Genomic DNA, 27,879 nt, shown 5'->3' on the forward strand with positions numbered 1-27,879 from the left:
CTCGGTGTAATTACTCTGTGTGAATTGGTATCAGCTCAGCAGCTCCATATTCATAACCACCCTCCCAGACTTTATATTTTTTCAGATAATGACAAATAAATTGAGTGCCAAGTCAACTTACAGAGCTAGAAACGGGCCCAAGCTTCTCTCAGAGCTTCTCAATTTTCCCCTTGTCATTTTTATTATTTGGTGTTAGGGGCAGCAATTAAAAGTGAAAAATTCAGTTTTTCACTCTCGGATGGTTTAATGGGACTTGGAACAAGCTTTAATAAATCGTGTTATGTTGTTGTTGTTTTATTATTTGCCCCAAAGCAGCAGTGTAATTTGTATAATTTGATCCTGGGGGATGAATTATTAAAATCCATTATACCCAGCAGACAATGATGCGGTTAACATTTTTTACACAGAAATTCAATTATAGTCAAATGTCAGTTTGGTTCTCATGCAAATTTGGTTAAAATAGCTTCAGCATTTTAGCAGATTGTCTTTAGGTACCTGAAAGAATCTATTTAATATTAAGAATGGTTCCAAAGTACTTCTAAAATTAAAATTGTCAATATCAGTGCTGTTATTTGAGCTTCCAGAGACATGCAGGTATAACATAAATAACTTGAGACTTGATGATTCATTTTTGCTTTAAGTTATATTAAAAACTTTAAATGTTTAGGCCTCCCTTGAAAAAGAGATCTGTGATCTCTGTGGGATTTGCCTGGTTAAATAAAGGTTAATAAAATATAGCCTTCTGACAATAAATAATTTATGTCAATAAACTTTGAATACAGAAAGCTTTCAACTAAATCATTCACTTTGGATAAAGAAAATATTGAAACTCATGTTTAATTCATTTCATTGACTGCAAAACAATCATTTTAGAGTTTTATTGGAAAAAAAGTAGCCAAAAGTCTGAAATGTTTGCAAAATGAAGAAGATCTGAAGCAACATAAGTCATAAATCCTGCATGAGTCACCGGGCAGGTCCTTCTAAACTTCCACAGGTGCAACCAATTAAGTTTCCTGAGGTAAAAATAAAGATCTCCCGTAACATTTTCCTGACCTGCCGTTCTTGATGTTGTTTGAAAATGTCATAAGGTGAAGAAAAGATGCCCAGTAACGTTTGAGGGGAAAAGAAACCGCAGCAAGAATCTTTTTATTATAGGCCACTGTTAAAGGAGGCTGAAGGAAACATCGATGTTCCCTAAAACACTTCAATTCAGGGAGCCAGGAACCATCCACAACAAGAAGACCAGAATTTTCACATCCAGGGTTATAAGCATTTATATTCATAAGAATTACTGAGTGGAATTTAAGTGGAAGCAGGGAAAGATTTGGGATAAATGAAGAATACACCGAACCATCCTTTGTAAACATAAAGAAAATGATGTTGTCTCATTTTTCTCTGCAGCAGCAACATTCAAAGTAAAAACAGGAGTTTTTTTTTAAATGACCAAAAATTGGATGAAGTCATATTTGGTTTGTTTACATTTAAAGCTTGAACTAAACACTCAATAGGCTTTAACCACATGATCCACATCGAGGTGACCCGGGAGGGATTCTGTTGTTCTGATTAAAGTTCTCGTCTTTTGTTGCCTCATTAAAAGCTAAACCAACTAAAACATTCACCTTTGTATTCATTTCTCCGAGTCAAACTGATGGGAACATAATTTCACAGGTTTGAGTCTCAGTATGAAATCATTTTCTTTAGATTTAGAACACAAAACAAAACCAACTCAGTGATATTTACTGTAAACAGAACAATCAACAATTACCCCAAATTCACTTCAGTCTCTGTTGTACAAAGAAGCACTTGCCTGGCTGAGTGCAGAAACACAAATGATTAAAGCGTTTGAATAAAAAGAACCATCAACCCTGATTGGAGTCCACAGCATTTTATTCTCATGATTAAAACATTGTGAAGCTTTTTACAGATGTGGGGAAATGTGTTAGTATCCTTCCACAATAATCAAAAAAAATAAATAAAACTGATGTGTTGAAGACAAACAGCTCCAGTTTTGTGTCATCAGTCTCAGAAACTTCTCACTGAAACTTTGGGACTTGTCAACAAGCATTTGGATGAATTCTAGTTTGTCTTTTTTGTGTTTTTCTGCCAACAGTGGAGCCTCCTGGTTCTTCATGGAGCCCGTTATGGTTCAGAATGATGCGATGAACCTTGGAGTTCAGCTTCAATGGTCTTGGATGGTTTCCTTGTTGTTGTTTTTTCTGTTATCCACATTATCTGTCTGATCAACCTGGGATCACATTCCCTCTTGCAGCCACGCTCTGGGAGGTTGTTTACGGTCCTGTGACCCTGATATGTTTTTAATAATCTTGTCAGTTCTGATCAGAGGAGCATGAAGCTGCTTGGAGATGGTCTTGGAGCCTTTAGCTTCAACATGGAGATCTATAATCTTCTGTCTGAGCTCCTCAGCAGCTCTCACCTTTACTCTCTCTGCTCCATGTTCAGAGAGGTGAAAACAACCAAACCAAACCACCCGGAGGCTGTTTGTTCCCTTTAAACAGGCTGAATGTCTGATGAGAAGCTGTGATACTAATTAAGGTCAAAAGCTTAGTTTTAAACAACTCAAATGTAAAGAATAATTGTCTCTTTAAGGGTACCAACAGCATCTTTGTCAAATAAAATAAGTTTGCTTACTCACATAAAGGCATGCAGATATAATTAGATAATTGCTTTTAACTGACTCAAGAAATGAAGCATTGTTTCAGTGAGATGAGAGTTTTTACTCTTTAATAGTTTGTTCAAACACTTTGATTTCTTCTCCTTTAATTTTCAGGACCAGCAGATGCTTTTCTAAAAATAACCAAAGTGTTTTAGTTCTAGTTTAGTAAGCAAATATAAAATGAGGGGGGTGGGTTTGATTGTTCTCAGGAATGTTGCAGCATCTGTGAGGCTGCCTCACACAAGGACGAGCATCACACGCCAAAGATTTTAATTTTTTTAAATTATTTCTAACACCTCCTCCTTGACTGCGCGCAGCAGCAGAGCTGTTACCTAGTTACAGGCTGGAGTGTGAGCGACCTGCAGGCGTCTGGTGATGCTGCGCATCAGTTACAGCCCGGGAACAGACGGAGAGGAAAGTCAGGAGGAAGCAGACGGAGGAAGGATGAGAACAAAACGCATCCTGGCAGGAAACACACCGACTGATGCTGCTGCGTCTCCCGCGTGCTTTCACCCATAAATCCTGCAAAAAGCCTGCGGAGGAATCCAAACCCCCCGGTGGGGAAAGTCTCTGATTAAAGGTAAGTTTTGTTTTTTTGTGCAGCTCATTATTTGACTGAGGATGACTCCAGCTGTTAGTGATGAAGCTGGAAAGCCTCCGATACATTTTCTGACTCCAACTAAACCAAGAATAAAAAGACACAAAAAGCTGAAAATCACTTCCACTAAAAGATTCAGCAACTTTTAAACAAGGCAAAGAGTCAAAGAAAAAAATATATATCTCTGAAATGTATTTTAAACATTATACAGTTTGTAATATTTAATACAAAATAAAGCTTGACTCCCATAAATCCACCTCCACACTGAAATCTGATTTTTCATTCATTTGTTTTTAATTTCATGTCCAGTTTTGTGACATTTTCTGCTTAATTCTATGATAATTGTGGTTGTTTCTTGGTTCTCCACATTTCTGTGTTTCTGGGTTTGTTTCTTTCGTCTCTTTGTGTGAGTTGTGCTTACTGATGGGATTATTTTACTCCACGGTCATTTTTCTGCTGTAATATTTGTGCTGGAGGTCGACGATATGAGTCTCTGTGTGCTCAGTGCCAAGCTTTAGAATCAGGGCAGCCGTGGTCGATACACAAAAACTATTTATTTATTTTCTTTTTTTTTGTATGATCAAAATGTATGTTTCATTTACCAATATAAAACAAAATTCATCATATATATATATATAAATTATAATAATAAATAAAATTAATATAATATTAACTTAAATAGATGTACATTTACCAATCCTTAGAGGATGTTGTAAACTTCAAAAGAAATATTATATAAAAGAGCATTTTCATCTAAAAATCCAAACTGTGAGGTGAAAAAGAAAAAGTCTATATTGGCCGATTAAAATGAGTCTATCTTTAATTTGGACTCAGATGTGGGGTTTTTGTTTGTCTTTGTACAGTTTTTTGTGTGTGGAGGCTTTAGCATTTCTTGTTCTGTTTGTTTGTTTTTTGTCATTATTACTTGTTTTTATCAAGACTAGTTTAGTGACTAAAATTTAAATTTGTTCATTTTATTGTGAATCTTTTACACCTTACTGACCATGTGTAATGTAGATGTTTGTTAAGAAATGTTATATACATATAAACAAAACTATGGTCACTGTCAGACTCTTTTCAAACAAAGACTGTATATAGGAAAAAAACACACCACAAGGTCACTTTATATATTTGTTTTTAGACAATTTTGAAGCGTTTTGCTCGTTGCTATCATGGTTGTAAATGTGACACTTTGTTCCTACGATATTGTTGGTAAAGATTTTCTCTGGACTTTTCTTGATTCTTGGAGATGTGTCGCCTCTCACCCAAAAGGGTTCCTTAGTTCAAAACCCCTGCAGTGTTGATCTGATGAAAATTAAACTGTTTGGTTTTGACTCTGAGCGTTATGTCAGGAGGAAACCAGGCCTCCTCACCTGCTCCATCCCATCCCAACAGTGGAGCATGGTGGTGGCAGAATCATGCTGTGGGGGTGTTTTTCAGCAGCAGGGATCAGGTAACTGTAGCTGAATGGAGCAAAGATACTTTCAGTGAAAACCTGTGGAGCTCAGCACCTCAGCTGTAGTTCCATCTTCCAACATGTCAATTATCAGAAATTAAAAACAAAGTGAACTACTGTATTTACGGTCAGCATTTTATAAGCAGTGAATGTTTCAGGTAGTTTCCTTCTGCTTTTATTTATCTGTTGTCATAATAGCTCAGCTGAGGTTAGAAATTATGCATTTAAGCCAAATTTCAGCAGCGCCATCGTTCAACTTCTGCCATCATCAGGTGTCATTGTTACCAGGTGTGTAGGCCCCCAGGATTCATAGTTTCTGTTAATTCACCACATCTGTCAGTGGTTTGAATGTTGTGGCTGATTCAGTGTTGTACAGATTAATTTTAGAATAATGCTGTGAATCTGGCACCTTCCTCACCGGAGGACAGAGAGAGCATCATCAGTTTCATTAGAGCTCATCCGACACTGCAGGTGCTGAAGTGTCGGCTTCGAAAAATGTGACAGGATTTGGTTTTAATCAATTTGTAGTTGATTACTTATAAATGAAATCTGTAACTCCCTGCGTTGTCTTCTTAGAACATTATGTTTATTTTTTATTTTTTTGAACAATCTTGTTTTTCTGTCGGGAAACCCACGTTTCCTGCTGTGTTTGTAACAGTCGGTGTGATTACCGGCTCGCAGGATTAGAGGAGCAACAGCTCATCACATCAACGCCACTTCAGCTTTAAAATGCTGCACTTTTATTTATTTATTTAATATATGTTTGACATTTAAAGGCATGACAGACTCACTGTTTGGTTTGCTGGGATGGATTTGCACTTTGATTGTAAATGATGCCATCAACTCTCCACTTGATATCAAGTGAATCACAAACTTAAGTGAACACACACAGAGTCCCAGCAGGCAGGTTTATCAGCACAAACCAAATCATTTCAGACAGAATTAATGAGGAGAGAAAGTTCAGCAAACTGTGCAATCATGTTTTCTTTTAAAAGATAAAGACCTTTTGACCTTTTGTTTTATATCACAAGAGGTAGTGACTGAAATATTTCCAGAAAAGATGCTCGTGATTTGGTTCTTGCTGCTTCCTTTCAATGTTAACAGATGGAGCAGATTTGGTAATAACAGCTATAATATTAAAGTCAGCATCACATTTATGTTTAATCACTTAGCAGATACTTTTATTTAAAACAGCTCAAATGTGGGGAAACACCATTCAAGCTTCTGTAGAGTAAGAAATCACAGCTAAAAGCATCCATTTAAATATCAGAACAGATGGAACATGTGCAGGAATGCAAAGTGAGGAATGTTAAGGTGTAAGCTGAAAAGATGTTCCCTGAAGAAAAAAACCCAAAGTAAATAAGGGATGTCACTAATCTGACAGCATTTAGTTGCTCATTCCAATAATTTGTTATCGTAATAAGAACAGTCTGGACTAAGATTCCCTACGAACGAAACTGCCAAACCGATTTAATCGAATAAATATTTACATAACGTCATTACTTAACATGTAATTCATGATTTATCTGCAAAGCAACATCATATATTAATCAAAATATAAACAGGCTAAATGTAAATCCAGATTTGCTCAAGAGCTAATTTTCATCTGAAGTGAGTTCTGGATCTGCACCGGGGTCTCGTCCCAGTGGGATGTGCCGGAAAAACTTCCAGCTGGAGACGTCCAGAATGCATCCTAATGAGATGCTCAAACCACCTCAGCTGACTCCTTTCAGCGAGGAGGAGCCGCAGCTTTGAGCTCCTCACCTTATCGCTAAGACTAAGCCCAGTTTCCCTTCGAAGGAAGCTCATTTCAGCAGCATCTGGTTCTTTTGGTTACAATCTTTCTTCACTCAGCTCCAGAAGTGCAGACTCAAAAACACAGAGGGAGACTCAAAATGACAAAACTAAGAGTTTCAATAAAAAGCTGACAGGGCAACAAAATGATTAATAACCAAAAAACCAGGAAGGACACAGGGACGAATAAAGAGCAACGAGAGACTTCAGGAACATTAAGGAACAAACGGTGTGATGGAATAACGACTGAGTGGAACCTGGAGTAAGAGTAAGCTGGGAGGAGGGATTACTGAGTGATTAGTGGCAGCAGGACTGCCGAGTCAAGAGCAAAGGCCGGGGATAACTGAGGGAAACGATAATCACCTGGTGCATTCCTTTTGAGTCAGCTGGGCGATGACCCGGGTGGAAGTGATGATGAGCGGGGAAGGGAGGAGCTTCCTCTTAGAAGAGCAAAGTGTTGGCAGGTGGGGGGAGTTATTTCGATAATAAACATTAGGATAAGACTGTCACTATGAAGTAATGATGAGTGAGATTTACATTGATGTGTTAAAAAGAAGCAAATTTATAATAATGTCTACATTAGCTCAACAATAAATTCTTAATCTCAAACACAGATATATATATTTGCTTTCTGGACCCTTTTTTATTATTATTATTTTATTCCAGAGTCAAGTATGGGGGAGAAAATGCAACATCATCTGTTTGAGTAAGGGATTTTATTATCAAATCTCAAAATGTTGCTCTGAGAAAACAGAAGAGTTTTCTCCCAGTTCAGAGATCCACTGTAGCTCATATATACGGCTTCTGGATGAGGCAGAAAAAGGTCAGCAGAGGTTAAAAGTGAAAGAAGAATTGGATGCTGGGCTGAGTGTGAATTTTCCGGTTTTATTAAGTTTGACTGACTCACCGACCCCCGAGGAGAAACCTTTTTATTTCCTCTTTTTAGTCCTCGAAAAGGCAGAGCTGCACCTTCAGGGCGACAGACCTCCTGCAGAGTTAAAAAAGGAGGAGATGCACAAAAACCTCGAGGGCATATCTGTAAAATATGCAGCGATCACTATGCAGAGGCACGAGCCCCCAATTTATTCAAGCTCTTCTAATTTGTTTTTATTACAGCCTGGAAGAGACTCAGGGGCACCTGTGATCTGCAGGAATGAGCCCACACACAAACTGCTCCAACAGCTCACCAAGTATGTGGACAACTTCTCCTTTTCCTACATGTTGACAAGCACCTCCCACACAGATATAGAGTCTGTGTTCACACACATAGACCGACAGGAGCGTGCATGTTTTCATGGCACGAAGACTGAGAATATGCTGCACAACTCAAACTGATCTGTAATCATCAACATCTTCTGACTGATTCGGTTTTTAAAAACAAAAATATCAAATATTTATCAGGTTCAATGTCTGATATATGACAAACTAACCTTTTTTATTTATATGTATTAATGTATAAATGTTACAGCTGAATATATTAAGTATAATTGACATTTTAACACTATTACACAATTTGAACCGTTAAATACTTTTTAATTAATCATGCAAATCGTTTTCAATAAAATGAGCACTGTTTGCTAAATCCAATATTCATAAATTCTGTTTAATCGTAAATCAGTTAAAGGAATCAGCAGTTCTCACACTTGTCTGTTTCCCAGAGGTTAAAAACTAATTTAATAATTAAATAAAGCATATATGATGTGTCTTTCCTGAGAAATGAGCCTCCAAATAGTTCTAATGGGTTTTCAAATCAAAGAGCTAAACAGTAAAGATAATAAAATACAATTTAAAACAATAGAAATAATATAAATAGACATAATTACCAAGGAATAATACTGTCAAATGTGTAATGATTTCTTAAAACCCAAAGCTGATGTTTTAAAATGTAAAAAAATACTATTAATAAAATCTGAAACCTGTTTTATATTTGTTAAAAAAATGAAAAAAAGTTTTAAGGAGATTATTTTAAGCATTGCAAAATCTCTGTTAGAGTTTTATAAATATAATATAAAAACACATGGTTGTTGTATACCTCTTTTAAAAAAAAAAACATAAAAAGTGGGCAGAGCAGCATTCGGTTATGGTTACAGCTTTAGAAACGTGCACTGACCGCGTGCATTCCTCTGATATTGTTTTTTGTTCAGATTTATAATAATTCCCACATGCTCACAGCTGAAACCTGTTCTCACGTGGGACCTTGTGGGTAAAGTCAGCTCCTGCCGTGCGTCACGCGTCCCTGAGCTGCGGCGGCTTTAGCCCCGTGGAGCGCGCTCATTAGCATCCAGCTAATTCAAGCTGTTGGAGCGTCATGCAGCTCATTCAGGCTTTAAAAATGTTGCAAAGTCAGATTTTTATAATGAAACGTTTCTTTAAGTTTGTGAAGAGAAGAAATACTTTTGCTCTGCCTCAATTTGCAGTTTTTGTGTGAAAGAAAATGCTTTTAGCCCGTGTGCGTCATTTCATGACGTAGACTCGGATGTGACCTTGCAGGAGTCTAAAAGAGATGGTTCTGTTTAAAAAACATTTATATTTAAAGTCATTTATATTACAAATCACAGCAATAAAGACACATAAAGTTCCAAATTCATATTGTCACCATTATACCAATATATGAGGGTCAGCTTTATACCAAAATATACATTTATATATGTGATCTCTTTAGGTTTTATTGACACTTAGGCACCTGATGATTCAGAGGGTTGTGATGCAATTCTAAAATGATTATTGATGCATTTTTATTATCTGTGATTATCGGGTGGCAGCTGGTTAGCTCATGATGTTTATCTACGACAATTAAACAAACAGTGAATGTTAATGAGATTAACATTAAAATAGATTTTTGACGTCCTGTTCAGAATCATCCATGCCTGTGATGTGATTCATCTAAAACTAGATTCTAACCTAGCTGAGCTGTAATAAAAATCATTTAAATAGATACTTTTGCACTGTAAAAATCCATATTTAGTCTTTGTAAACACTTTACTCACACCAAGAAGCAGGCTGTTGTTGATTCTGACTCCTTGTGCCCTGTTTACATGAGTCCACATGCAAACGTAGAAATAGTTCAACCAAACAGCCCGAGAGTGAGAGGTTTATTTCAGACATGTGAGAGAAGGTGTGAAACAATCAGCAGAGCAGGTCAGAAGTGTCTCTGACAGCCAGGACAGGTGAGCTTTAACGAACTGATCATTTCTGTTCAGGGACCAGCAGAAGTGTCACGATGCAGATGAATCCACCGGTTTTCTGCTGTTGCTGCAAAGCAATCATCCAAAACACGAGACAGGGGTAATAATGGTGGAGATGACATTTCAGACACACAGCCCTGACAGTTTGATTTCTTTTTTTTTTTTGTTTAAACTTCAACGCTTTCTTGTTAGCACTCAGAAAAGACCAAAAACACTTTGTTTTCTCTCTGCAGGATATCTGCAGGTAGCGTCGGAGATTTAAAACGATTCATATTTCATGCGAAGAAATAAAAACATTTCTGTCAGTTTTGATATTTTGACATTATTGCCTATAATGTTTATAAAAATATTTGATGCCTTTAAGCCACACCACTGGAGACAGAGACAGGAGATGTTAGGAAGGATGAGGATTCAATGAAGGAGCTGAGGGCTTGTTGCTCGGGGCCAAATGTCCACATGGTGTCCAACGTCCTCAAATCTGAATTTCAAGAAGATAAGATGAAAGCATGAAGGAGGGCTTTGCCTGAAACATTCTTTCTGTGAAGAGACGCGTGGTTTGAAGTTCAGAACATGAACATGGAGTTCTTGCTACAGAGGTTGATCTGAATCAGAAACCTCACTCTAAAATTAAAGAGATTTATTTTAATTTTTTTAGCAGCTGGTTATCAAAGGAGAAAGAGAGATCATGTTTTTGCTTGAGTCTGTGTGTTTGTTTGTCTGTTATCTCACATCTCATGAACCACAGGATGGATTTTTATGAAACTCTCAGGAAGTAATCATTGGATAACTTTTAAAACGGACTATTTAGAATTCAAGATGGCCACCACTGTCCTCTGACCCTTGGGAGCACATAATATATATGAGATCTGTTTTTAAAACTTCATCATTGACGAACTTTGTCTGTCTGTTAGCAAAATATCTCATGACCCCCAGTAATCATAGAGTCAGTTCAATTCAAGATGGCTTCCAAACTACTGTAACTTCATCCCTTCTCAGATTAAGATGATCTTAATCTAAAACTCTGGCATTAAAGGTGATGTGAACCTTTAAATCTTGTGTAAAATAAAAGATTATAAAACGTCTTAATGAGGCCACAACGTGCCGTAAAGAGAAATTTTCTGTATTGTTTCTCATATTTTCTGCTGATCTTAACAAACTGAACTAAAGACAATCTTTTTGGAAACGCTCATTTGCTGAGAAACAAAATGTTTCAGTAAAATTAAAACAGAAATCCAGCTGCTTTTGGTTTCAGTTTGTTCGGATCATCGTGTCCTGAATGTCTGAGAATCTTCATCATTTCTAAAGCAGTTGTCAGAAATCCTGCAGATTTATTATTTAGCTCCTCCTGCTGGTTTTTAGTTGGCTGATTTTTGAAACTATTGCAGCTAGCTTTAAAAATATTTCATGTTGCCCTCGACTCCCTTCTGTGATGACCCCAAAATGACTTTGCTTTTACAATAAAAGTGTTCACCTGAACATTTCAGAAAGGAAAACCTTCAAACTGCAGGAGTGAAATGTCTCTGCAGAGATGTTCTGTTAGCTGCAGATTAATTAACTTGTTTACTCAAACTGTGGATTACAGAAACATTGTTTGGGCAATCTGCAGCTGATGTGCTGAATAACCTTTTGGTTTTACATTCTGGTCACAAAAACTTGTCTCTTTTTCGATCATTGTAGAGTTTTTAGCTGTTAAACACTCGCTCTCTTCTCAGAACGAGGAGAGAAAAGCAAATATACTTTTCAACCATTTCTGGCAAATGTCCTTAACCAAATCTGACCTGCTGCTGGGAACTCAACCAGCCCACGACTGGTTTTGTTGACCAGAACAATAACTTTATTCAGTGTTTTAAATGCAGTTTTTGTACTTTAACCTTTCATTCGCAATCCTCCGAACTGGAATGTCTGAACCAAAGTTAAAGTGGTTTTAGAACGGGTTGTTCAAATTGGGCTATTATTTAAATTTACTTTAGACGAGGCAACAAAAACCAAATTATTCATCCATCTTCTGTCCCTGATTAATGCTGTGTTGGCGGCTGGTGTTGGTCTGCAGCATCACAGGACCACTCAAGACAAAAACAACATTTATAATCACAACTAATGTCAGTGACAACCCAACAGGCTTGTGTTTGGGTTGTGGGCGGAAACTGGAATACGTGTTAGGTGACAGGTGGGACCAAAATGGAGGCTCAGAGAACGCAGGAAGAAACTCACCACCTTTCATGACAGTTTTATTTCAAGATGGCCGCCACAGCTCTGTCACCATGCAGCCAAGGTCTAATCAATAGGGTTAAAGTTACGCTAACTGGAACAAGGTGTGGCTGTCAGGAGGCAGCTGGATACAGAATAAAACTTGAATTTTTGTGGGGGGGAAAACCCAGAAATGCTTCTGGTGCAAATACTGAACCACCTGAAACAAATCACAAAGTTAACATACAGTTTTTTCTTTCCTTTTTTATGAAAGAAATTCTAAAAGCAACTCATTTGACCCCCTTTTCAAACTCTGATTTCTACTTTTTTTTTACACCAAACAGCTCCTCTGCTTTTTTTCTTTATATCTTCAGGCTGTGAATAAAAACAGAATCCACAGATTCTTCCTACTGACAGCCTCAGAAAAGCCTCGGAGTCTTTATTTATTTACTGCAATGTTTTATTAAGGCTTGTGTGTCCTACCCCTTAATGTGGATATTTTCCTCCTGACAATCCGGTCCAAACAATGCACGATGAAGAAACGGCTAAACCCTCTGAGAGCAGAAACACACTGAGGGGATAAAAGAGAAATAAAAATTGCTGTGATTATTGTAAAACCTCCAGCCCATGATTCTCAGTTTGAAGTGTTTAAAATCTGTTTCCATTTTCTTAACTCTACTAAAGAGTATGAGCTAAATTTCAAGCTGTTTGTTGAAAAGAGTCCTGATTACAGCTTCTGCTGTGAAATGAGACATTTAAGCTTTTTCTGTTGCTGCTCTTGTTTCTAACTTATTTTAAATAACAGTATTTATGTTTACTCCAAATGGAACAAAGCTATCAATAACAAGGTTTATTTTTTTTTTATTTGTAACCGTTCCCATTAATATGTTAATATTATTAGTAGTGTTCACCTTGAGTTTTAGATATGCAGCCAACGATCATTTTCTGAGAGTTTCCTTAAAATCCATGGTGGTTCATGAGATATTTTGCTAACAGACACAGTCTGTTAATGTTGTGCAATGTGTTGAGCTCAGAGCATGTGTTGGGAATGACTCTCAGCTACTGTCACACCAAAGTTTAGCTCAATATCTGTAAAACTGGCTGAATTAAAGCCGTTTTTGTTCCTTAAGGTAAGTTGACTGTGGCGGCCATCTTTAATTGGGTTGACTGTAGATATACTCAACATTCAATGAATACGTTCAAATGCTCTCATCAAAATCCATCCAGTGGTTCAGGAGATTATTTGCAAACATAAATCAAATATTTTGCCTTTTTGAACATGAAACAGATCGATTGTTTGGATCTGTTTTCAGGGCTGAACTGGGCTCTCTGTGTACCTGAAGAATTTGGATCTTTCTGGAGTTTCTCGCTGCCAAACTTTTATGTTTCATAACTTAATTATTCAGTAAGTGAGTCAGCAACAGCCCCCCACCCACCCCCCATCCTCTGGTGGTTTCAGTGTTTAAATGTCATTCAGTCCAACAAATCTCATTGATCATTTCAGCTTCTATTTCAGTCGGTATTTGGCAGCTCAGCTCATTTTAAAGCTTTCAGAAACATATTATATCACTTATTTGAAGCTGCCATGGATTCAAAGTGCAGGAATGAAAGCATGAAGTGTTGTCTGTGTTTCTACAGCTGTTGATCCTGGCTGCTCAGCTGCCAGTGTAACAACAATCCTTCCTGAAAAGCTCCGAACCTTTAAAGCTCTGCTGGCACAAACTCTGACCTTTGTTAGATGAGAAGCTCCTCTCAGTTCAGCTCAGCACTCCAGCAGCATCCCTCAGATAAAATGTTGGTTTCTGCAGCTCAAGCTGCTCCAGCAGGACACAGAAAACTCTACCTGTGTTTGACTTCAGCTGATGTTATGATATGTTTGGTCTTATTTTGTCATTTATTTTACTCCTGTTTTAGGTTTAAGAGGTAAAACGCAGAGATGGCGTAGGGCACGCATCAAAAATTATGACTGACCCAGCAGCAGACAAAAGATGTTGTCTGGTGCTCTGTTGCTGACAAACTGGCTTTTCTGATAAGAAAGAAAAATTTGATCTGTGTTGTTACAGCTTTACTTCTAATTTATGTTTAATTAGTGTTAATTGAAACGCTTCCTTCGATGAGTTCCCTGTCTGTTTTTCAGCTTTGTTTATTATCATTTATGGTTTCTTATTCAGTGCATTAATTTACTTTAGCTCTGTATCTTTGAGTTCTAGTTGTTTCTGATTATGTGGCTTAAGTGCTTGTTGTTTTATCTTCTACTTTTTGTTAAATTGACTTCCTCTTTTTCTGTTTGCATGCAGCCCATCTGTAGTCTGTTTATTGATTAGTCATCAGTGCAGAAATACAGTCCATACTCTCATCTATAACCAAACACCCAACATCTCTGTCTAAAACTTCAGCATGCAAGGCAAAGAGTGACACACATTCCTTCAAGGAATATTAGTTTCATTCCAATTTGTTTTGTCTGCTTTCCCTTCACACTTGGTCTCAGGTTCTGATAATCACAGGTGTTGTTCGGGTCTGATTTATTCCCTCAGTGTTTAACACACTCCTCAGGTTCATTTGTTGTTTGTTTGAATCTGTTTTTGTCTCCACTGAGTTTGTGTTTTGGTCCTTTAATTTTGAACGCTCCTGTTTCAGTCCGTATTTAAGAGTTGAGCCCATTTAAAAGCATTTTAACTTAAAGTACAAATGATATTTATTCTGAGTTGCAGCCCTTCTTTGGTTTATTTTGTTTTGTTGTTTCCCTCCTTAGTCCTACATTTTGTCCTTAAATGACTCTTGAAATTCTTGGAAACCAAAAAAAGAAAAAAAAAAGGTGCAACAATCCAGTATTCATGTGTGAAATGTGAGTAACTGCACAAAGTGACACCTTTTTAATTTATTTTAGACATTAGTATACATGTCCATTTTTATTCTGTGTGTTTTCATTCTAAAATGTCTTCACGGTGAAGCTCCCGCTGCTCCTGACGTTCTGTTTGCTTACTTTTTCTAAGACTTTATGAAGAATGTGTCACCACTGTCTGCATGCCCACAGGAGATAAGTCCTAAAGGCTGCAGACGTCAAACAATTCAAACCAGGTCGTTTCAGCCGGAGTGTCCTATTTCTTCTTTTTTTTTCAAAGTGTGCAGTCTTTAGCCTTTGACAGCCTCAGTCCTGCAGGAGGAAGATGATTGAATTTGAATATGAGGTTATAAGGCTGTGTGTGACAGGAGCGCAGCGCCTCCCCTCATGTCATTTAAAGAAAAGACATCTTTCCTGAGCAGAGCCTCAATTTTACAGCATGAATGAGTTTCCCTTTCAGTGCTTTGAAAGATCCTGGAGGCGTTTAGTGAGAAGATTAATGAGGCAGAATGAAATGTGACAATTGTGACGCAGATATTAGACTTCGATTTTCTACAGAAGAGAGACGTGGCATCGATTTTTAAAAGACGTCGTGGTGGTAAAGAAAAGTGAAAAGATGTGAAAGCTCCATTGTGGAGTTTGGAAGGTTTATTTTGAGATTTTCTGCAGCCACTGATTTCTTGTAAAGGCTATTTTTAGTTCTAGAAGATGTGGAAAAAAACATTCACAAGTTTACAGAATCCGAGGTTTTGCTCAACAACTTTTTTGAGGTGTGTTGCTGCCATAAAACCCAAAATTACCTTATTTTTTAAAATTAGTTTCTTAGTTTACACATTTGATATGTTTACTAGGTTTTATTCTGAATAAAATATGGGTTTTTGAAATTTGCAAATTATTGTATTCAGTTTTTATTGACATTTTACACAATGTCTTTCAGACATATGTTATTGATTAACATTTAGAGTCAGCCCAGTTCAAAAAGGATGTTGATCCACTATAACAAGGTAGAATCTGCTAAAATCTGCTGTGGTAGTAGCTGAGAGTCATTCCCAGCACATACTCTGAGCTCAAACAGATCAGACAAGAGTTTTATTTAAAAACTTTAATTTGCAAGATGGTGAAGATAAGCAGTCCTTCAGCAAATACTTTTTCATTGTGTATTTATTTATTTAAATAGGTTTATAGCTGTAGTATGTATGTATATATGTATGCATAAAATATATTTCCTTTTTTTATCTTGAGAAGATCAAGACAAAAATAAGAGATCCATCCAAAAGCCCAAAGAAAAAAACAACTTTTACTGCAATTTGAAGCAATCATTTCAGGCATTTATGGCGTTCTGTTCTGAGACAAAAGCTGACAGTTGTGAAAGAAACGGGCTGAAATCTGCGATAGTCGGTCAAAAACATCATCTCAGAAAATATGCTTTCCTGCAGGTGAGCTGAAGCTGCAGCAGCTAAAAATCACCTGCAGAACAATTTCTGTTACAAACTTAGTATGAAACATCTGAAAATGTGACCGTCTCTGAGCTGAAGGTCTGCACACCAAAGGAGGGAATAATTTAAGGGAATTTTTCAGTTTGCTTGGAGGAAAAAAAATAGATAAATAATCAAGGCAAAATATAAAAAAAGTTGAAAGCTTTCCGGAGTTGGATGTTCTGAATGCATAAAGACTGTTGAGCAACTATTCCTCACACATTCATCAAAACCTTAATAGACTGAAGAAAGACGTTATTGTTTAATAATCTGACCCAAACTGAGACTAAACTCTTCTTAAAGGCTTCTTACAAACACTGAAAGTCACAGCATTTAGGAGGAAAACATGTAAGTCACGCTGATCCGGTTCAGTCAGCGCTCAGAGAGAAGAGGACTGAGTGTTTTAATCAAACCAGTTCAGCCTTATTAAAAAGCTTCATCTTCATCAGTCGACAATGATCTTGTAAGCAGATATGATGTGGAAAACATCGTGACAGAAACCGGGTCTGAAGAGACACATTTGGATAAAATGAGTGAATCACTTGGGGACAGGATGACAAGAAGGGTGAAAGAAAACACGTCTTCTTTTGACAGCAGCTACATCCGGTCGATACTCAGATTTAATTAGAGAATAATATCAGCTCGGTGTGTGGTGACGCCATTATGAATCAAACAGAAGCAACCACTGAAACCAGACGCCCGTCACCTAACAAAAAACATTTTTACAGACCAGTCTCACATCCCACATGGCCCCAGACACCTGAAAAACAAAAAGAAATTGTATTTTCTGTTAAAAAGCAGCGTGGAAGCTGAGTACTGAATGACATGTGAGCATTGAGGTAAAACAAGGAGAACAGAAGGTAAAATGAGCAAAACAGTCGCTAAAAACTAATTAGTTAAAACTGTAGCTGATAAAACCTAAAATTGTCAAAACTGTTGCTAAAAACTAAAATCAATAAAACCGAGCAGAGAAGCAAAACAGCTAAATGTAACAAAACAATACGTAAAAGCTAAAATTAGTAAAACTGCATCAAAAGTTCAACTTGGCAAACCTGTAACTAAAAGATAAATTATCAAAATCATAGCTTTAAAGCTAAAATAAAACCATAAATATAAACTGAAAACAGCAAAACTGCACATAAGAGTAAAATCTAATATAACAGTAGCTCAAAGCTAAAATTTGTCAAGCATCAGCTAAAACCTAACAATAACAAATCATAGCTAAAATTAGCAAAACTGAAGCTAAATGCTAAAATTGGCTAAGATGGTTTATCTTCATACCTTTGCAGCTAAAAGTTAAAAAAAGCATAAGAAGATAAAAGTAGAGCTGGTTTGCTGAAGCAGATTTCAGAGAACAAGTTTTTTAAGGGAATCAAGAGATTTTGATGTGTTTCTATCAAGAAAAGTTTTGTAAATAAAGCAAAACTATTCAAAAAATAATGAAGTTAGAAAAACTAAAAGTCAAACCACATTATTCCCAACCGAGCTGAACGTTTTATATACAAATGATTAAAATTGTACAAAGTTTGCAGAAGTGGTTTGATTACAGAAAAACAAAGAAAGAAAGAAAGAAAGAAAGAAAGAAAGAAAGAAAGAAAGAAAGAAAGAAAGAAAGAAAGAAAGAAAGAAAGAAAGAAAGAAAGAAAGAAAGAAAGAAAGAAAGAAAGAAAGAAAGAAAGAAAGAAAGAAAGAAAGAAAGAAAGAAAGAAACTGAGAACAAGGAAACAATCCGAGTTCACTCATTAAAAATCCTGGAGCCAAATACATGAAGACACTCCTGCTTGAACGGATCAGGTGTGATTTGGTCACATGAGAGCAACAAACATAATTTGAGTTATTTGTTTATGTTTGTGAATATCAGCAGCAGAAAACGTTCAGGTTCTACCTGAGCGTTTTATGTTGTTAGTCTGTATCCATGAAGAGTTTTCTCTTCTTCCCTTTGAACCACTTTCCCAGGAGAAAATATAAAAAAAATCCATCTAAATTTAATTTAGTTTGTTTGATTTATGATTCTGATGCCCCAGTTCTCTCCTCCTCCAGTTTCCATAGCACCAAATTTGGCAAATTTAATGCGAAATGCCTGTAATCATCAGGAATTGGAGATATTGAAAAATGATTAATGTGACAATTTGCTGAAATCAAAGACAAAGTCTGGAAAACAAAAGACATTCAGCCCATTTGCTGTGGTTTTGTTGATTCCTCTTGCTTTTCTTTTTTGGAAAAAGACAAATAATTTGTAGCGACTCTGCAGCTGTGTGACAATAATAGTTCTGCTGGTTTGTTTAAACTGAGCTCGGAGCACATCTGTGCAGTTCTCAGTGTTGATTTTCTAAAAAGCAACAAAAGGACAAAGGCGTTCCTGGGATAAATTTCTCTGTAATAATGCTCCTGGCTCGTCTGTTTGCAGGCTGAGCCGTGCAGCTGGGTAGTTAATGGTGAGTGAAATTGAAAGAGAAGTCTCTATAGGACGTCATCTCCACTACTGCACACTTTATTAGGCTTTATCTGTATTCCTCTTCATCTTTTTAGCTTTATAATCATGGTAATACACCTTAAAAGAATCTCCTTTTTTCATTTCTTTCAAAGACTTGTTGGTAAAACTCATGTCTGTGCATCTGTTGCTGAGGAAACACATTAACTGGAAATGATGCGTTTGAAGCAAGAAGCCTGAAAAACTCGACTGAAAAATGTCGTCTGCTTTGTGCTCCAGCCTTTGTTTCTATGTGTATGAAATAACCAAGATGTAATAAAAGACTGAAAGGTTTGGCTGAAGATATGACAAATTTTTACACATATTCTTTTGGTTTTCGCTCGTCTGCATTAATAATTCAACTGAAAATACAAGAAAACCTTCAGCTGTGCCTTTTATTACTGATGGTCTTTTTACAGGGACCGAGCTTCAGTTTAATTAGAGCTCCTTTGTGTTTTATTGATTTGAGCAAGATAAAAGGAAAAACGAACATTACTTCATATATCTTCAATTAGAAATAGTCCGTTATTTCAATTAGAACCATAACGATTTTTGCTTCAAAAATAACAACTGTTGCCCTTATTTCCAGCTGCTTTTCTGCAAATAATATTTAAATAAAACAAGCATGGCCTAAAACACATTTCACTCAGCCACAGATGAAAAAACATACTTTGTTTTTAAATGAAAATAGCAGATTTAAAGTTTATCTCCCTGTGCTTCTAATGCCAAACTTTTAAACTAATCTCATCGTGTGTTGAAATGGAGTTGTAGCCATTTTGGTTAAACATTTAAAATAAATAACTGTGTGTATGAGTGTTTATATGAATGTGTATTATTAAAAACAACATTGGGTTGTTTTAATCATGAAATGGGCTAAATAAATAAAATTTGACTTGAGTTTTTGTAAAGACATTTCTATAAAGTTATGTACAATCTTTTTTTTTAAAAGTACTTTTGTATTTCATTTCATTTAAAGTTGTACACCAACTTTTCTGTTTTATTTTGCAGAGCTTCTTTCTGGGTTTCTTTAAAGCAATGATTCCCAAAGTTGGGGTCAGGACCCCGATGTGGGTCACCCAACACCAAGCAGGGGTCCTTAGATAACCTCCAGATATCAAGTTACAATTAAAAACCCAGTTTTTATGATATATTTACACAATAATTGTTAAAGAGAGTTGAAATACAAGTCATTTAATGATTTAAAAAAATAGCTAAATAGATGCTAAGCCTGTTTGTGTTGTCATTATGTCCTTATTTAATAGGATCTTTAGCACTTTTGGATATTTAAACAGCCAACAGATGGGGTCACACACCTTTGTCACTGTTATTTTATGAGTCGGAAGCTGAAAAGTTTGGGAACCACTGCTTTAAAGAACTGGAGGTAAATAAAATAAACCACAAATAATAAGTTTGGCTGGAAGGAAGACAGATAGACTGCAGGCTTTGATGAATAAAGGAACTTAACGAGTTTATTTGGTTGTTGTTTCAATAAATATCTATTTATCTGAAATATTTCTAGGAGTATATTTATTTATTTCCTGCTGTTCAGGCTGTCAACAGATGAGACACAGGCTACACCTGGAAAGGTCACCAGTCCATCAGTTATTTATTTATTTTCAGCCAGAGAGGCAAACTTATCAGTCGACAGGTTGATGTCAAACTGATTAATGACTCTTTGTTTCTGGTTTGTTTTTGAGTGAAGCTGGTTGTTTGTTTCTGTGTGTTTCTCCAGTATTTAGTCAGTATCTGTTTACAGCTTCTTCCTGCAGATCTTCTCTGTAATTCATGGTAATCAGGAAGTTGCTGCTAATGAAAAGTCACTTATCGCCCTCGCCTGAAACCCTCTTTTCCTGCTCCTTTAAAAGAACCGAACATATCTGCCGAGGTCAAATCTATTAACCGCCAAACATTCATCCTGAGACGTGTTTAATTGTTTCCTATTTGTTTCATCAGCATTAATTATCCATCCCATCTGCTTTCATTCTTTTAACTGGTATTTGTTTTTGGAAAGCAAATTACCATTGTTTTACATTTAAACAATTTATTTCTTATCATCTAAATTTGTTTTTTAATTATCTTTAAAATCTTTCAGAAAGTAATGTGAGGAGCTGTTTACTTACACATTTGTGTTCAAGGATTAAAATTGCTAATGTCCAATTGTTTCTCCTGAGAAACAACAAATTAATTGCAGCAAAAGTTTAAAAAACTTCAAACTAGATTTGTTATTCTTTTACTGAATGAGGAAAAGATTTTAGAAAATTAAACTCTCCTTTTGTTCATTTATCATCATTATTGAATAATTTAATTTTGAAGTCCAGCAGATTAATCTACATGCAAGTGTATGATCAATCATGCTTTTATTTTTTCTGTAGAAATAAGACTATTTCAGCAAAAACTGTTTAGGATTATAAACATCATTTAGCTGAAATGTGCAGTTTTGTTCTTTTTCTTTAAAAAATACTAACTTTTAAAGCAAGTGATTGCTAAAAGTAAGTGTTTTTGTAAAAGTTGTCCTTGGAAAAACAAAAACTAAACTTTTTTCTTGTCTTTTTATGGTGGCCTCCTCAGAAATTACGAAAACAAGAGAAAATTTGATTCATTCAGTTTAATGACTGATGTTGTTTTTTTCCTCCAACAGAACAGATGGGAGGGAGCTGAAACGGCAGAGGAACAAGTCGACAGGAAGAGCACATCCATGGGTGACACCTCAGTTCCCGGTGAGGAGATGTCTGCTGAGGCGTGGGTGAACAGCAGCCTGGTGAGCCCCTCCCCCCCGCTGCTCCTGCTCATGCTCAATGACAGCGACCTGAACGAGACGCTGTTCAACACCACCAACGCCACCTTCCTGGACGTCTCCTCCGGTCCCAGCGTGGCCGGAGTCCTCATCCCGCTCATATACATCATTGTTTGCATCATCGGCCTCGGTGGAAACACTCTGGTGATCCACATCGTGCTGCACTACTCAAAGATCGAGTCAGTGACCAACATCTACATCCTGAACTTGGCCATTGCTGATGAGCTCTTCATGTTTGGCCTGCCCTTCCTGGCCGTTCAGAACACCCTCCAGCTGTGGCCCTTTGGTTCCTTCATGTGCAGACTCGTCATGACCGTCGACTCCATCAACCAGTTCACCAGCATCTTCTGCCTGACCGTGATGAGCATCGACCGCTACCTCGCCGTCGTGCATCCCATTCGCTCCTCCAAGTGGAGGCGCCCTCAGGTGGCCAAAGTAGTGAATGGCACGGTGTGGGCGCTGTCCTTCCTGGTCGTCCTGCCAGTGGTGGTCTTTGCAAACATCCAGAAAGCAGGGGGCACCTGTAACATCGCCTGGCCTCAGCCGGCGAACATCTGGAGGGCTGCTTTCATCATTTACACCTCCACGGTTGGATTCTTTTGCCCTCTTCTCATCATCTGCCTCTGCTACCTGCTGATCGTCTTCAAGATCCGCAGCTCGGGTAAAAAGGTCCACGCCACCTCCACCAAGAGAAGAAAATCTGAGAGAAAAGTGACACGAATGGTTGTGATTGTTGTTGCGGTGTTTGTCTTCTGTTGGCTGCCTTTTTATGCCCTCAACATCATCAACCTGCTGGTTAGTCTGCCCTCAGAGTACCAGGGTCTTTATTACTTCGTGGTGGTGCTCGGCTACGCCAACAGCTGCGCCAACCCTATCGTGTACGGCTTCTTGTCAGACAACTTCAAGAGGGGTTTCCGTAAAGCTCTCTGCCGCTCCACGAGGAAAGTGGAGAACCACGAGCCGGTGGAGCACCAACTGCAGCAGGAGGAGGGCAGGAGGGCGCTGATGCCCAGGGAAAGCCTGAGGCGAGCCATCAGAGATGAAGACGACGATGATGACGAGGTCATCTCAGAAATGACTGAGATCTACAGGATCACCCAGAATGGAAACTCCAGCGTCCAGCCGCAAAGCTCGCACCTGATGTTCGCAGAGAGAGGAGCAGCGGCTGGAGCCACAGATCTGTCGTCCCCGGACCGGAACGGCGGCGGCGCCAAAGGAAAAGATCCCACAAACGGGTCCTCGCTGACTGTCCCCCTGCTTCTCAACGGAGCAAAAAACGGGAGCATCAAAACTCTGCCAGAGGAAAACACAGACCAGAGTACCTCATTGGAAATAAGTTATTTATAATGTAAATATTACATTTAATTTTATGCCTCTGAGGTTATCTTGATCTTAAGACAAATTTTTAAAAAAAATCAAAGAACATTTAAAGAAAAAAATCAAATGAGCCTCGAGTTATTTCATTTGATCAATGTACTGAAATGTACGACTATTTCTAAAATATATATACAACATGTGAATGTACAGAGTTCTGCCTTTAGATCACATCTTGATGTTTCTTCATATCCCATAATGTGAGTTATTTCCCTCTGAGTGACAGCTGGGATTTCAAAGTTTTATTTCTCATGTAATTAGAGTTTAAAATAGAGATCTAAGGTTTGAGTTTTTTCACATTTATTCTTGTCACTCTCGGCTAAGTGCTCTTTTTTTATGTCATCAGGTTTAGATGTCTGTAAAACTTTAGCTTGATTTTAAAGTCTTTGAACAGTTAGGATGTTTAAAAGTCTTTGCAACCTAACGGTGCTCACTGGCTGCTTAATGTTCCTAAACTAAAAGGTAGTTCAGAAACCTGGTCTCATGTTCAACCTAACTAAATTTGTTTTATCTGAAAGGAACTTTTCCAACATTCACCTACAGCCTGATTAATTTTCCCTCACTCAAATAACAAGGTGTCTTTCTTTCTTTTAAAACCATAATCACGGCTGATTATGGCCCCACGTTGTGCTGCACGGTGTGTTAACTGCTTATTGTAGCAGATTTTCTGCTGCAGTGGGAATACTGAGTATCGTTGAAGCTTCATCTCCTGTTTCCTTGATGTTTTCATGACATCGCATTTTTAAATCTGCACAGTTAGTTACGATTTCATGATTTTAATTTTCCCCCTCTCTGAGCACAGTTTGGCAGTAAAGATGGTGACAGGTTAACTTGGACTCGACCCACCTGTGCAGAGTCTGACTGACATTAAACACATATGAGTCAAATCTAAGAAAACCAGCTGTCTTGTAGAGTTTCCTTTGGCAAACAGAGGCAGATAAAATGTGAAACATGATCTCAGTTGAGATAAAAACTTTGATCAGTTCCACCCAAAGACTGACACCTGCTCATCTTGACGCTAATTAGCTGAAAGTTGAAGTGATGGTTTTAATTTTCAGAAGGGGTGGGAACCAAGTGTTGAAGGTTTTCTTCAGGGTTTTGGGTCGAAAAGCTTTGACTGATTGTTGAACTTCAGCTTCAGGAGGAGCAGTGCAGCTTTTATTTCAGCCTCGACACAGTGAACCAAGAGACGTTTACAGGGTTGTTGAGGAGGTTAGGAAAGATTTATTGTCCAGTCCACACATGTTTTTCAAACCTAAAGAAAGCTCATGAATTTGACAGGAGGTTCCAGGTTCAGTCCTGCCAGTTATCTGTTCCCAGTGTAACCAACACAGGAGGTCTGAATTTTAAAAGATTTTAATCCTGTGGAGTCTAATCATTTCATAGATGGTAAAGTCCTCAAAGGTAGATTGATTCTCCTCATAACAGGTGTTCATTGTAAGTGTTATATGTGTTGAAATGATATCTGCTTCAGACGTGGAAATGTAAGAAAGGTATTTAATGTTTTTGTTTGTATTTGCATAATATGCAGTATGAATTCTGACTTTCTCTTATTCTTTCTTGATTTGAACTCTCAACCTTTTGATATTTAGCCGGACTAAACAATAACTCTGCAGGAAAGCAGGTCGTGAACATGTTTCAGTTTTGTTTCTGACATTTTCTTTACGAAGTCAAAATCCGTTTTGTGTAAAATTATCTTTGACATTTACATTGAGTACAATGTTTCTGCTGCTTATAGGTGTAATATTTAGAAATTAATTTGACATTAAGCTTCAATCATTCATCAGAACCTTTCATTCATGAGTTCAAACACACCACAAAGTTGTTTTTTTGTTTGTTTGTTTTGTTTTTTTATCTTTTAGCCGGCTGTAAATACAGAGAAACAAAGCTTCTGCTCAGTGTTGCTGCTGCTCAGCTGGTCATCAGCCCACACACACCCATCTGCAGAGCCCCCAACCATCATTAAAGACACATTAAAAAGGAATTTGCCTGCCTCATACTTTATTTGTGAAGCCCCCCCTGGGCTCGCGGTTTGATGAGAAGCTGAGATTTGTTCAGGTTGAGTAGCGCCGTGTGTTTGAATGTGTGTGTCTGAGTGGGCTGTTTACTACTGCGTGTGCCGTGCGTGCTTTCAGCTATAAATACTTGTAGTTATGAGGTGGTTGTGTGATCATCAGCCCCCCCACCTGTGCTTACTGTGCAGGGAGAAGTGATAGTCGGCAGAAGGATCTGCTGGTGGCTTTGCTATGACTCAGTGACCGTCTGCCTACAGGCTTTCACCCACGAACAACATGGAACAAGAGTCAAGTTAACTCTAATGGCCTATTATTCAGGGCTTTTTGGCAGAAAGATTTCTGGAAACTCTGAGCAAATGATGCTATCAGCTTAGATTAACATTTATGGTACAAATAAATAGAAATCAGTAAAAACAGCTGATTCTGTTCTTCACATTTTACAACTTTAATTCTGAAAAGGTTGGAATGTTATGTAAAATGTAAATAAAAACAAAATGCAAGGACTTTCAAATCTCAGAAAATCCCACAATTTATTCACAAACAACATAGTAAACATTTCAAACCTTAAAATTAAGAAATTGTTAAAAAGCTGAGTTTTTCTCTCAGAAGTAAAGATGGACAGAGGTTCACCAGTCTGTGAAAAACTGGGTCTAAAAGTGACATTCCTCAACAGTAATTCAACAAAACTTTCATCTATAGTTCATATTATCATCGAGAGATTTCAAGAATCTGCAGAAATCTATGAGGTCAAAGGTCAAGGCTGGTTCTGGTTCTGTTCTGCTCAGGAACACTGTCTGTAACCACAGCTCACCGTGCCGTCCACAAATGCTGCTTAAAGCTCTATCAGGCAGAGAAGAAGCCAGATGTGAACAGATGTGTCTCCTCTGGACCAAATCTCATTTCAGATGGACTGAGGCAAAGAGGAGAACTATGTTTCATTGTGACTAAAATATGGGTTTATGGGATTTTCTTCTTTGTTGACATCTTAATTTTTTCAGATTTGAGGTTGTAATAACTCTATATGTACAATAATGCAGAATTCTTTTCTCAACGTACAGCAGCATTTAAAATCCTCACGCTGCTAATGCAAACTGAGTGGGAGTCTTTATTGCTTTTTTGTTTGCAGAAATAAACCCTCACTTCAGCTGAAGTGTTGATTTAAGTGCAGGAACAGACTCCCAGTGGGAAACAATCGCCTCGAAGTGGAGCTGCAGTGGCATCACGTTTTCCATCTTTTCTCTGCAGACTGTCTGAGATTAATTCAAACCATCGGGGCAAAATGTGCAAAACACTTCAGCTTGATGCCTTCGACTGAAGATTACATATATTACAAACAGTGTCCTGTTTTTTCTAGATGTGCTGCTGCAGTTCCAGTGTTCACATTCTAAACTCTGTCACTGCTTATATTCTCAGTAAAATAAAAGATGTGGGGTATTTTGAGAATCTGCTTGTTTCCTGTACTTATTTTCAGCTCAGTGGGAGGTTTACTGAACAGATATGTTCATCTGGAGTTGCACTGAAGACAGATGTGCAAAATGAACTGGAGGAGATGCAAATAAATAAACAGAAATGGTAAATTACATCAGATGAGGAAACAAGCTGAGATGAGAGAAAAAATAGAAATTAATAAAAACACAAAACAATAGAGGAAAATCTGTGAATTCCTCATGAAATCTCACTCACCCTTTTTTAAGATAAAGGTCTAATACTGATTCATGCAAGAGTTTTAAACTAAGATCAAGTTACGATGATGTTATGTGAAATTACGTGTTGCCTCTAAAGGTCGTACATTATTCTGTGTAGAGCAGCAGAATGTCCAATCAGGTTTTCAGTCAGATTTTGAAAAACATGAATGCTTTTAAAAACTCGGAGTGGCTACAATCAAATTTTCAGCAAAAAAACAAAAAAAAAACAAACAGTGGGATCTCAGACATGTGAGGGAAGTCTAAATAATTTCTTTGGTTTTTTACCAGATTTGTTTAAAAGACAGACATAATTCATCAAAAAAAAAGAAATAATGAGCCTCATTAATAACACAATATTTTATCATCAGACTAATTCAGATTCCTCTTGTGCAGATCGTTAATGTTTGCTTTTCCAGTCCTTCAGTCTGGACCGAAGTGCTGCGGCTGCAGAACAACACTCGGCTCCAAACTTCAGCTATTTTCACACTTTCCATCTGTTTCCATTTGAGTCAGAATAAAAGAGCGTAAAAACTCCCCAGTCCGCTGAGACAATCTCTCCCAGTCACGTCCATGTTCAGCTACATAATAAAGATTTCTGGTCACACACTGAGCTGACCATCTGCTGTCAGAGCTGCTCCACAGCCCCTGAAGGAAGACGGAGGACATGTTTGTTATGACTCACAGCTCAGCTGCCGGGAGCTGATGCAACACAGAGAGCAAGAAAAAGGTCAGATTTAACCCGGATGCTGTGTGTGTTTCATGTTCTGACTTATATGGTTTGCTGTAACATGTATACATGAGCACAGAAAAGGAAAGACAGATGTTCGGAGATGGCAGCATCATTATTTCATCAGAGCGAGTCCTAAGCAGGGAGAGAAACCGTCGCTGGAGAATTCACTGTAAAACCTTTAAACTGCATCTCACACAGACAGTTTTTATTCAAATCAGGCTTCCTGACCTTTGTGGTACGTGAGTAACATTTTAATTAGATTCATTTAGAAAACAAACTCTGATTTGGATTTCTAAAGCTCTTTCAGGAGATCTGGATGAGACAAAGTGATCCTTTTTTATTTGATGAGAAAGAAATTCATTCATTATCAACTTATAAAAATAAACCTTGGGTATTTTTTTAATAACTGCTGTGAAAAAGAAACTGCAGAAATATAATAGACAGCTTTATATACAGGTGCTGGTCATAAAATTAGAATATCATGAAAAAGTAGATTGATTTCAGTAATTCCATTTAAAAAGTGAAACTTGTATATTATATTCATACATTACATACAAACTCATATATTTCAAATGTTTATTTCGTTTAATTTTGATGATT

The 27,879-nt window shown here is 37.4% G+C and overlaps 1 protein-coding gene across 1 annotated transcript; it reads left to right on the forward strand.

Annotated features, from left to right (window-relative positions):
- Positions 1–3,032: 3,032 nt before the first annotated feature.
- On the forward strand, positions 3,033–24,859 carry sstr3 (somatostatin receptor 3). Its single transcript, XM_017419349.3, has 3 exons — positions 3,033–3,254; positions 7,639–7,712; positions 21,320–24,859. The coding sequence occupies exon 3, from the start codon at positions 21,377–21,379 to the stop codon at positions 22,820–22,822; it is 1,446 nt and encodes a 481-aa protein (XP_017274838.1). The 5' UTR covers positions 3,033–3,254; positions 7,639–7,712; positions 21,320–21,376; the 3' UTR covers positions 22,823–24,859.
- The last annotated feature ends 3,020 nt before the right edge of the window (positions 24,860–27,879 follow it).

Source organism: Kryptolebias marmoratus, linkage group LG12 (genome assembly GCF_001649575.2).
Source record: "Kryptolebias marmoratus isolate JLee-2015 linkage group LG12, ASM164957v2, whole genome shotgun sequence".
Taxonomy (NCBI): Eukaryota; Metazoa; Chordata; class Actinopteri; order Cyprinodontiformes; family Rivulidae; genus Kryptolebias; species Kryptolebias marmoratus.

Excerpts from the sequence above, each read along its gene's own strand:
- sstr3 (XM_017419349.3), top strand. The coding sequence starts at position 21,377 with ATGGGTGACACCTCAGTTCCCGGTGAGGAGATGTCTGCTGAGGCGTGG.